The 12,106-nt window shown below is 33.4% G+C and overlaps 2 protein-coding genes across 2 annotated transcripts; one reads left to right on the top strand and one right to left on the bottom strand.

The window, feature by feature from the left end:
- The first annotated feature begins 528 nt into the window (after positions 1 to 528).
- Positions 529 to 8,237, top strand: LOC146168894 (sodium-dependent serotonin transporter-like). Its single transcript, XM_083386307.1, has 13 exons — positions 529 to 697; positions 1,281 to 1,415; positions 2,298 to 2,385; positions 2,566 to 2,703; positions 2,940 to 3,078; positions 4,031 to 4,189; positions 4,391 to 4,470; positions 4,755 to 4,882; positions 5,114 to 5,226; positions 6,040 to 6,268; positions 7,655 to 7,755; positions 7,820 to 7,987; positions 8,163 to 8,237. Exons 1-13 carry the CDS (start codon positions 529 to 531, stop codon positions 8,235 to 8,237), a joined length of 1,722 nt encoding a protein of 573 aa, XP_083242433.1.
- LOC146168893 (transmembrane protein 138-like) lies at positions 8,221 to 9,621 on the bottom strand. The gene is made up of 3 exons (XM_083389238.1): positions 9,433 to 9,621; positions 8,874 to 9,053; positions 8,221 to 8,733 (listed from the first exon to the last, which is right to left on the bottom strand). The coding sequence occupies exons 1-3, from the start codon at positions 9,555 to 9,557 to the stop codon at positions 8,556 to 8,558; spliced, it is 483 nt and encodes a 160-aa protein (XP_083245364.1). The 5' UTR covers positions 9,558 to 9,621; the 3' UTR covers positions 8,221 to 8,555.
- Positions 9,622 to 12,106: the final 2,485 nt, after the last annotated feature.

Below are 12,106 nucleotides of genomic sequence, written 5' to 3'. Positions count from 1 at the left end.
TTTTTACTAAATGATGCCAGGAAAACAAACAAACTGTGGCAGATAATTTGGCAAGTAGTTGTGTAGGCTACGACAATTTCGGTCAAATAACATAAATATATTATCTCCGTCTATCGGTAAAATCCATGCGAACTGAGGATAAGGAATAATGCGCGTTCATTAGTTATCGCGCCGAATGACTGGTATTTTCCTGCTTTGTGCGTTTTACATTTGATAAATATGTTCCCTAAGGGAAGTCCCTGGGTAATGTTCATATTTGAAAGTTTTTTTCACATTTAGTTAAATCTGGTGCATTAATGATTAGCAGCGTTTATTTCATCAGCCATACTTTGTCCATATAATCTACAATGGCTTTGAAGGTGCTTGAGATAAGTTTATTGATTATTACCGACTAAATAAACGACTTTTCAAACAATCGATAAATAAACTTGCTATTTGAATATTATTTGTATATACGTTTATTTTTTTAACATCATATTAGAGTTGTGAATAAAGCAAACATCTATTGGAAGTAAAATAAACTAAAATATGGAGCCAGGCGACACCCACGTTTACAAAAATGCTAGTGAAATCAGTATGAAAAAAAAGAGGGAGAAGTGGGGTTCAAGCATTGAGTTTATGCTTGCTATCGTCGGCTATGCTGTTGATCTCGGCAACGTTTGGAGATTTCCATACATTTGCTTCAAGAATGGAGGAGGTGAGATTTATGAGACTTGTGGTCATAAAACGGTAACACACAATAAGACCTAAAAAGCAACAATAGCCAAAGCAAAAAATATATAAAACCATAAAATTGACATATTCCGATTTAGAAGGTACTACGACCAATAGGTCTTAGTCCTATTTAGGTCTTATTCCAACCAGGTTTTTTAATTCGACGTCGATTTTGTTCTTGTCTCGATCTTATGGCTGGACTCCCATCCAACATGTAAATCAGCCTTTCCTTCTGAACATGAGGATTTTAATCTAGCCTTGAATCGAATTAAATAGACCGAGAAATTTGTCAATGCTAATGAGGTTTTCAAAGTAGAGATTTCCAACTCGTTTAAGGCTAACAAATGTTACCATAACCTCCAGTCCCACAACACATAATATAACGTCAACGAGGCTAAAAGGAGAATTTTCTAGGTATCTTTTATTACTCCAAAATAAGGAAGTTTTAAACTACTTATTTTTTAGGCAATGTTAAAATTTTTTGCGATGAACCACGTGTTTTTTTGTGGCTGTATCATTTAGAAATGTAATTTGTGGGTTTGTTTTGTGGAACCTAAATATTTTAGGTGCTTTCCTGATCCCGTACTTTATAATGGCTTTGTTCGTCGGGGTTCCTTTGTTTTACTTCGAACTTGCACTTGGACAATATCATCGATCTGGCTGCATTTCAATTTGGAGGAAAATTTCACCTATGTTTAAAGGCTAGTAAAAGTTATGTTGGTTTTAACGCCATGTTGTTTTTTGATGTAAATTATATCGTGTTTGTATAACTTAACGAGACTCACATAATTGGTGATTGGACAAGCTGTGTATTGCCTTTGGCGTGTTATTTAGGGTAATTATTAAGTTATGACATATTTGTTTTATGCCAGGATTTTTTTTATTATTTCTTCAAAAGGGTTTAAGAACTATAGCTATGAAAACCAAAATTTGCAAAATTTCTCAAATTTTCGGTCAAATAATGTTCGCACAACTTATAACCAATTAAAATATTTAACACGAAGCATCTGTATTTTCACTAGCAGTAACTTTAATTTGGTTACACTATGCACGGATCTGTTAAGTATCTTTAATATTATATATAAATATATTTAAATGTATAGCTTATTATTTTTACAAGTAACATAAATAGTTTCTTAATGTTAACTATGATAAAAGGCCAGGTGTTTTTCCACGTACAAGACAGTGACGTTTTAAACAAAACCAACCCAGTTGTAACAAATGTTGAACTTTTTGCGCGAGGATCCGTAGGAAGTAGGCTTAGATGGATAATGCATTTGGTAATTTTTTGACACCGAACAGCTAGAGATTTATGTCTGCAAATCGGCGAAAACCGTTTCCTGAATAATGAATAAATGAACGCGTGACAAGCCGCGGCTAACAAACATAAATGTATGAGTTCATTAGCCTATGCATAACTTTTATTATAAGGCTCATATAATACTAATATATTGTTGACAACATTTAGTTACACTAAGGCACTGAGTACATTAAAGTACACACAAATGATGAATAAGACCGGTTGACTTTACGTTTTACAAAACATACAATAAATTTGATTACCTTCCTTGTTTAATTTTCAGGCATCGGTATCGGATCGTGCGTTGTGACGACATGTGCCTTGGTGTACTATAACACAATTATTGCTTGGGCTGTATTTTATCTTTACAGGTACGCATAATGATAAAGTTACCACATAAAGGTTTGGTTGGAAATCAGCGAAATATAGATTTGAAAAAGTAGGAACCCTTGTCGCTTAAAACGAAAACAATTTCACGTTGTTCAGAGACTACAGTATGAACCAGCATAAGTTCGCGAAATGACTCGCTTTTTGGTTATCAACATTTGTAGTTCCTTTACTTCCGTTCTACCTTGGGCAAGCTGCAATCACACTTGGGCCGACGCCAACTGCCAGGATGAAGTTTATTTGGCCGAGCACAACCAAACATGGAACAAAGATTCACAATCTCCAGCACATCAATTTTACGAGTAGGAAGACATTTATTTCTGTAAAGCCGAGAAAAAATCTATTGTTAAACACATAACAGTGTTGCTAAAAAGCAATAAATAAACCAGCTCCATAAACTTATTTACTTTTAACCTGTATTCGAACTACAAAATATTGCACTTGCGCTTGAATGGCCTTTAAAAAAGCCGAACGCTATTTGAAAACTGTGTTCTGCAAAAATATTTACGTTTTTTGTCTGTACTTTTTCACTGTGCAGACATTACATACTTGGCGTAGATAAATCGACTGGAATTGATGACATTGGTTTGCCTCGATGGCAAATAGTTGTCTGTTTGATTTTGGTCTATATCGTTCTGTTTTTTTGCTTGTGGAAAGGAGTGCGATCATCGGGGAAGGTAAACGTGCCTAATTTTTTTAATGTCCTTTGTTTTACGACTTTACGATCGACGCGTTGCTCCTAAGAGCAGATGAGTAGGTTTATAGCTAATTAAACTAAACTGGTAAAAAAACAAACCAATCCGATCGAAACTCAATACGATACAAAAACGTTTAATATCATTTGAAAAAAGGACGGTAGTAAAACGACAAAAGGTGACTAAAGCGATTATTTTTTGACTCGTCAAAAAAATCCAAATTTTTTCCAAATTTACACGTTAGGTCAAAATTTGTCAATATTATTTTAAGTCAAATTGTTTACAAAATTAACAAAAACTGCATTGTGCTTTTTGAAATTGTTGTTTAATTTAAAATTGTTTAATTGTTTGAAAATGTAGTTTTAAATTACATCCAACAACATTTTAACTGATATATATTTTAATTAGAGCAATGTACGGTTTACGCAATCCGACAGAATCTAGTTTATATATTATTAGGTTCAGCTCTACATTCGTTTTTGCCTCAGATAGTTGTGTATCTCTGGTTTAGAAAAATGAATTGAACAGTATTTGCTATGTCTTCTTTCGTTTATTTATAATGTGCAATTATTCTATGTCCTGTTTGAAAAATAATCTAGGTCTTGTTGTTTTTTGCAATTCTTTTACCTTTTCTACTTCTAAAATAACCAACATGTTGTTTTTTCTTTGGAATTTTTATTTTCATTTGTCTTATGATTTACCTATGCCGAAAATATCTACAAGCTTTTTCAAGATTTTTGCATGAACCCGAAAAATCCCCACTCGTCGTCAGTAAAATCAAAAACATGTGGTATAATAGGCTACTACTCGTCAGTGTTGAGAACAATAACCAAAAAAATTCGAGTTCACCAACGTTTTTACATTCACAATTTTGACTCACGAAGACAAAAATGTGTTATAATAGGATTTTAGTGAATACTAATTACATTTGCAGGCGGTTTGGGTGACAGCCACTTTCCCGTACGTGGTCCTTCTAATCTTGCTTGTTCGCGGTGCTATGCTACCAGGAGCGTTAAAAGGAATCACTTATTATCTCATGCCTAAGTGGGAACTATTGCTTAGCCCAGTAGTTTGGCTTGAAGCAGCCATCCAGGTGAGTAACACTGTTGTCAACTGTTTGTTTCTTGTTTTTCAGTGAAACGCCGATGAAAGAGTAGAATTTTTTTAGTACATCTGGAACCAATCTGTATACCTAACTTTATGACCAAACTTAGCTGTTGCAAAACACTTAATCAAAAGCACGTGTTAATTTGACAATAAATTAGTTTTCTTTCAGTTTTTTTATTTTTTAAAGGTGTTCTATTCCATCGGAATTGGGTTTGGTGTTCTTGTGGCTCTTGCGAGTTACAACGATTTTCATCATAACATATATAGGTAAGTATTTTCGGAAATTTTTAACACTTTATCATAAAGAAATGTGAAAGTAAAATATTTTCTTACCGGTGCGATTAACAGTTCAAAGGTTTATGGGCTATTAAAAACTAAGAAAAAATCGCGCAAAGCGAAAAAATATTGACTTTAAATAGTAAAAATTGATAAAAAGTATTTAGCCTACTTTGGAAAGGGTCATATACGGCCTGCCAAGTTACCTAAAGTTTTTAATAACTGCATCACATTTTACCAGATAATTAAAAAACTGCTTCCACTGTATTCTGCAGGGATGCCTTGGTGGCCAGTGGTGTGAATTGTTTGACGAGCTTCGTTTCTGGTTTTGTAATATTTTCGGTGATGGGATACATGGCCCACATACTTGGTAAAGAAGACATTGAAGATGTCACTACACCAGGTATTTGCTGAATGTATGCAGGTCCATTAAAGCGACCGTCATTTTATTGACGCTATCGTGAGCCGCATTAGGCATAAAATAGAACATTTTATGCTCCTTAACCCTGATTGTCCGTGTTCCTTCTGTCTTTGTTCGATTTCGACGTACAACCCATGTAGTTATTAGTCTTCAAATGGCAACTGTCGTCTAACCAATGTAAACTCTTGTTTAATCAAACTGTTATTTTCGCAGGATTTGGTCTGTTGTTCGTGGTTTATGGACAGGCGTTAACGACATTTGAAGGCTCGGTTTTCTTTTCCATTATGTTCTTTACGATGATCATAACTTTGGGACTCGATAGCTCTGTAAGTCACCAACCACAATATATGTATATTAGGCGCACAAACTTTTGTATTACGTAAAAAATGATTAAATCATCTTTGACTATAATTTGCAAGTTAAACCATTGGCGTCGTCAATATAGCATTGATCAAGAGTATTACGACCTTTTGCAAAAAAGATTCTTCCAAGCAATTCTAGTTCAGTTAATTTTAGTTTTGAAGTGATTTATTTGCAGCATTGCCATACGGTTGGCGTTTCCTTGTGGACATAGGGCTTCGGTATCAGCATATAAGCCTTTTCGAAAGGTAGACAATAAACATCTCTACTACTGGTGAATAAACAGTAAGATAGATTAATTCAAAGCGTTTTGGCGAGGGCCTACAACAATCCTATAGTATATTTAGATTTATACAATTCATAATTAACTTATTAAATTTGGTACTGTCGGAGACCCACAAAATTATATTTATTTGGTTTGTGTTATGATCAAAATACACTGGACTAGATTAAAACCATAACATGAAACTGAATAGCTTAGCTATGTCATCCAGCAAATTAAGGGCTATACAGACTTTACTTTATAGGCTTTTAGCAGTCAGGCTACAGTTATATGTTGTCTTGTGATAAGGGGGCGTACACAGGTTAATTTTATCGACGTTTTCGCAAATATTTACTGAAGCGTAGGTTATTCCTTAAAAGACGATCCAGATGGCATAAAAAATGTTTTTTAGGACCCTTATCTTCATTTGGTCATAACTCTGGTCCCTTTAAGCCATGGTTTGCACACAACTTTTATATATATATATATACATATATATATATATACAATATTTTAGTTTGCAGGATCCGAAGCAGTCTTGACTGCCATCTGTGATGAGTTTCCCAATTCCATCGGAAAGTGGCGAAAAACCACAGTATTCTGCTATCTATCTTTACTCTTTTTGCTTGCACTCAGCACAGCCACTTACGGAGGGATCTACGTGGTTGTGTTGCTGGAAAGTTACTCAAGTCTCAGTTTGCTGCTTGTAGTTGCATTCGAAGCGGTGGCGGTTTGCTGGGCTTACGGTAATATCATAGTGTTGATTTAATATGTAGCGGCGAGACTTAGGGAAAGACGGGGGAAAACACACCTGGAGGTAGAAATGCTTTTTTCCAAATTATTAATAGCCTATAAATATGCTGTTGCTACCAGGCATAGTATATTTAAAACAGGTTCCTCTGGCAATATATATTATTTTCTACCAACGTTTCGGCTTACTATCCGGCAAGCCTTCGTCAGGGACTGACACACAAAGTAAAATCACAATAAGAAAAAAAGAGATAAAAATGTGCGAGACGCGTTCAAAATTCACAGCGATAAAACAACGTTCAAAATATAAAGCGATAAGACAACGCGCAATTTAGAGGTTATCTTTTAGCACCTGTCGGTACGGCGCTGGAAACAAAACGTCCGTTTTGATATTCATCGTATCCGGCGTTCGGTGTATCTGCCAGGATTCGCGAAACAGCCGTTTTCGGTAGTCGCTCTCTCTAGCAAGAACAGTGCCCCCATCGAAATTAATATAGCCTATATATACTTAGCGACCGAATGTCCCCTGGTAGGTTACGCATCGGCTCAAAAGTAGTCTAAACATAAAATAAGCATACCTTTTGTAAAAAGTACACTTTTTAAAAGTCTTTTGAACGGAGCAAAACGGAATTTTTTAAGCATGAAAGGGTGTTTAATTTTTTTTGGTGAGTTGAAGTGGCGAATCAAGGATTTTTGTTCGGCGGCGCATAAATTATTTCATAGATATCGCCACAAGTAACGCGACATTATAATTCAAGCAATGGTTGATACATAGCGCATTTTTAAGTTTTTTTTTATCACATAGGCTTTATAGTATATTAAAGTACTGTCGGATCAAGGAGATAAGGCGGAAAATAAAAAAATATGTTTAATATATAAAAATAATCATTATTTTTGTCCTCGGCGCAGCACCTGGCCGACCTTTCATATACCCCCAAGCAACGATGTAATTCTTTATTCTGTTTTACGCGTAAGCTATATTTTTTAAGCAGGTGTATTTAACTATTAGGCCTACTACCAGTTTAAACCACTCTGTGCCGCTGGTTCAAACTATGGGCATTATTTTAATAAGTCGACTTACAGGTGTGCAGTAGGCTACATACTGCAAAATTCTGTATGCTTGGCATGTTCTAATTGGTAGCAGTAGAGTGCTACGCGTTAGTTGCAAAATGTATAGCACTCTCTTCGCTTTTTAGTTTCGTTCTAATTTTCCTAAAACTAATAGTTATTAAACAGACAGAAATCACTAAATAATTCTGCCGTTGCAATACCCTGATGTAAACTTATAAATGTAGCGTTAACAAAACAATCGTTTATAAAAGCAAACAAATCCCACGTTTACAAAGTTAAGGTTACTACATTAAACACAAAATATTTTATAGGTGTCGAACGTTTTCGCGGAAACATCAAGGAAATGCTTAAATTCACGCCAAGTCTATACTGGAAAATATGCTGGAAATATGTCAGTCCACCGGTCTTGCTGGTAAACCTAATTTGCGTTTTTAAACACAGCCCTTTGGTGAGTATTTTTTTCTTGTTGGCTTCAGGTGATGACAGTTATGTGCATGGTTTATTCACCTCACTTGGAATACGGCTCTTACGCTTTTCCCGACTGGACTAAAGCTATCGGATGGACGCTTTTCTGTATTTCAGCGTTGCCGATTCCGACTGTTGCTTTTTACTTTTACTGCAATGCAGCTGGATCCCCAAAAGAGGTAAGGGGTCTTAGAATACAAGAATTTACGCTAAACTGCAAATACGTAAACGAGTGATAAGTGCCACACCAGTAATTAAAACATTTTATACTTGGTGGTGTTTTTTCTTGTTACTTTTAACTACTTTTTTTGAGTACGTTAAACAAAAAAGCTAAACTACATTTGAACATTGCAGAGGTTTGAAGCCATTTATCAAGCAAAAGTTGAAAATCCACAGCCAGATATCTATTTACAACATGTTGCAATATAGTAAAAAACATTGTAATATATTTTGTTTCAGATATTTATGTATATAAAGAAAAACACAATAATCGTTATAAAATTGCATGTTTTAGTGTTCTGTTAAATATTTGATGAAAAGTTTACACTTTTATAATTTGTGTTAACATTAAGTTATATATAATTTGTTTTGTCTTCTTTTGTAAAAAAGTTATTTGAGGCTATTGTAGTTACAACAGGTACACAAACAATACCATGTACATAAAAATCACATAGCACAGTGAAGAGCATGATAAAATCAATAATGTTGTACAAAAAACAACGTATTCCATAAGATATAAAAAATCTCTCAGCGCAAAGCTGTGCGACTTTGCATCCAATCACCAGCTTTATAATACCTTGCATCGCCAAGTCTTAAAGCTGTAATTTTGTAGTAGTAATAATACAAAGGTGACCAACCTCTGTGAATTATATATAAGGCATAATAGCCTCCGATTGCCCACACATATGCTGTTGGATCTGACCACCTGCAACAGTCATTGTTGTACAAGTATTTTGTTATACAAAAAACAAATCAACTGATAAGTCGAAAACTCTATGCATCTATATGTAATATTTAGATCCTAAATTTTGTACCATGACATGCTTTTTTTAGAAGTACACTTACTTTAACACAAGTGTCCACACTTGAATTCCAATGCAAAGTCCCAGGTATATGACGGTAACAATTATCGTTACACGGAATTTATGCAACATAACACTTATAAACCCAGCTTGAAATGTGGCCGTATTAAAAAGTTCAAGAAATAAAATAATAAGACTGAAAACAATACAGGTGTCTTGCAATCTAAAATAAAACAACAATCATTAAATCATATGTTAAAATAATAGTATTTTTCTGTCATGTTTAAACAATAATTAAAAGACCAAATCAACTAAGAAAAAGACCAAAAGCAACTTCAATAGTTAAAATTTAAAGATTTAAAAAAATAAAACAAATAAATAATGTAATGTTTATTAAACAATATACTATTTTTTGGTTTCTGTTTGTAATTTGTAAACATTTTGCAATCACCATTTCAATGCTAAAGGATTTATATTTATATGTGACAGTAAACTCCAATATGAATTAAAACTAGATGACAACCTAATGTTGGAAGTTGAATGTTTGCTCTGTTACCAGTACCACAATTAAATATATTTAATATTACTAAAATATTACTTACATGAAAAGAACCAGCTGAATAACGTTAACTGGATTAATAAGATCAATGGAAGCGTTGATAACCAAATCATAAAGCAACAAAAGCAGCTGAAGTGTTAAAATAAGAGTATAGCTTAAGACTTCCATCTTAAATAGGAACAAACGCAAAAAATATCTTCTTTATTCAAATATTTAATTCATGTTTTTTAACCAAAATACGCCAAATTCGTCAGGTAAATAATTGTATTTTAAATAAGCCGGGGCGCTACAGTAAATCACAATATAACAGTAAGTACACATATTTATAAATAAGAAGACAAAATAGTATTAATTAGAATTTTTTTAGAAATTGTTTAATTTTATAGTGGATTACGGAAAATAATTATCTCTAATATATAGTTTGTTTTTATATTAAACTGTACTGATCAGGAATTTCTATCAACAGTTCGTTTTTTTAACAAAAATATTACGAACGCTTTCATAAATATGAAACAAAAACAATTTTTTGTTTTATAACAAAACTGAAAACAGAAAACAGTCACTACTTAAAAGCTAGTTAATTTGCATTACTTTATAGAATAGAAAGATAGAAATAAAAAATAATAACATCAGCAGAAAGAATTTGAACAATTGCTGAATCAAGCATAACAATCGACGATGCGTGACCAACTTTTATTGTAAACAAACGTCAACTGTGTTTGTGCAAAGAGATTTATCTTTTTGGTATGTGCAAGGTTCTTAAGATTGTCAAAATGAGATTACGTAAACGCACCTTAGTCATCCGGGCAGAATATTTTTATTTTTTGTCTTTTTTAAACTATTGTTATTTTAATTGTTTCCAAATAATTTTTTAAACATTTCATTGATATGTAATAAGTAGGGCGAATATTTTTTGACTTGTCAAAAAAAGTCAAAATTTTGTCAAAATTTTACACGAAATTTTTTAAGTCGAAATCGAATAAAATTGCACATAAATCGCTTACAAAATTAAAAAAAAAACTAAAGTCAGCTTTTTGAAATTGGTCGTTTGGTTATTTTGAAATTTATCTTTCATTTTATAAAAAAAAAAATTAGTTTTGATATAAGTTCAAAGTCATTTTAACCGTATTTTATCTTTAATTCTGGCCAAACAAAAATTTAATTCTGGCCAAACAAAAAACCTCCAAATAAAATTATCCCCTCAGCTTCAACAGGACTCAAAACCAAAACGTGCACATTGTGCACCTTCAAATGTACACTGAACCGTGCACAAATCGCAAGTGCACATTGTGCGCACGATGTGCACGTTTTGATTCGTGCACATATTGCAAGTGCACAATGTGCACCTTCGAATGCGGTGCACACATGACAAGTGCACATTGCACAGTGTGCACATTTTGGTTTTGAGCCAGTCTCCTCAGCTGGGCGTATAATACTGCATAAGTCACGAAATTGAGCCTTGTCGAGGACGATTTTTTCTAGTATATGGTAAATAATTAAAAAAAATATTTTGCCTTAAAAGATTGTGTTTAGCAAGTATGAAACATAAAAATAATTCTTAAAATTTTTACAGAACTAGCCTATATAATTTATTCCAAATTAGAAACTGATGATGCCTATTCATAAGGCGAAATATATATTTGTGTAAGAATTTTACTTTATGTTGTATACCTGTTTTATAAACAGTCTTAACATCTCCTGGCTGGTTTTAAAGCTGTAGAAACCTCGTGACTACATCTTCTCCAAGTCTTGGAATGTTAAGCAAAATATAAGTTTTGCTCGTGGCATTTCTATATAGTACTTTAATTTAATATGTCCATATTTAAACGGCAAACCATGTACTGTGTTTAACTTAGAAATCCTATATCTTGTGTTTTTGATTATTATTTTTATACGCTTCATAATTGTGCGCTCAAAAATAAAAATTAGTACGGAAATTGAACTGATCTTTGTTAAACGGTTTTGGGCTATTTTATTCCGAACCGTAAATGAACCTGAACCGTTATTTTTAACATTTCCGAACTGGAACAGAACCGAATGTTTTGAAAGAACCTAAAGCTTGACACTGTATCATGATGTCACAGCTTACATTTTTAAGAGTCGAATTTCAACATCGAGTTTGGTGCCGTCTGCAATGAAATTCCCCCGAAAATTGTTTTGGGATATATGACAAAACAGGATATCGTTCATTCGTACCTAATTTTTATCATGCTGGTTATTATTGAACAAATGCGAAGCTATAAATATAAATATTATCTGAGATGAGAAGGGTAGGTACGGTACTAGAAAAGATAAAATCCATAAAAATTACTTGTTAACACTTTATGCGGTATACGCATTAAACATAATATTAAAATATGCAAAATTTGTCAAAAACTAATTCTAAATAAATTGCGCCAGAATAACAATGGCGTAAAGTCCAGGTTGACCAGATTGGCCTTCTTGCGTCCCAAAACTAGAAAGTTGCCCTTTTTACAATGCGTAAGACCGCATATTTTCTTCTAAAGTTTGTGTGCTGAATTGCTGAAGCAAATTCAATTATTGTCTGAAAATTTGAGATCTCTAACGGCTAACATAAATGTTATATGCCGTTTAGAGACTTTTGAATTCCAAAGGCCACATGTACATTAGTCCAGGTTGAAAAGTATTTTGTGTAAAACCAACGTAAAATGCGGCCAGCAGCGCAAAAATTGCTACGGTTTTCAGCATAATAAATA

The sequence above is a fragment of the Ascidiella aspersa genome, chromosome 1, assembly GCF_963924565.1.
Source record: "Ascidiella aspersa chromosome 1, kaAscAspe10.2, whole genome shotgun sequence".
In the NCBI taxonomy this organism is placed as follows: Eukaryota; Metazoa; Chordata; class Ascidiacea; order Phlebobranchia; family Ascidiidae; genus Ascidiella; species Ascidiella aspersa.
This window is presented reverse-complemented; position numbering and strand designations above follow the sequence as displayed.

Excerpts from the sequence above, each read along its gene's own strand:
- LOC146168894 (XM_083386307.1), top strand. The coding sequence starts at position 529 with ATGGAGCCAGGCGACACCCACGTTTACAAAAATGCTAGTGAAATCAGT. Across the intron at positions 2,386-2,565 it reads GCTGTATTTTATCTTTACAG|TTCCTTTACTTCCGTTCTAC; the intron begins GTACGCATAATG and ends CAACATTTGTAG. Across the intron at positions 4,471-4,754 it reads TTTCATCATAACATATATAG|GGATGCCTTGGTGGCCAGTG; the intron begins GTAAGTATTTTC and ends TGTATTCTGCAG.
- LOC146168893 (XM_083389238.1), bottom strand. The coding sequence starts at position 9,557 with ATGGAAGTCTTAAGCTATACTCTTATTTTAACACTTCAGCTGCTTTTG. Across the intron at positions 9,054-9,432 it reads ATTCAGCTGGTTCTTTTCAT|ATTGCAAGACACCTGTATTG; the intron begins GTAAGTAATATT and ends GTTTTATTTTAG. Across the intron at positions 8,734-8,873 it reads GTGTGGACACTTGTGTTAAA|GTGGTCAGATCCAACAGCAT; the intron begins GTAAGTGTACTT and ends TGACTGTTGCAG.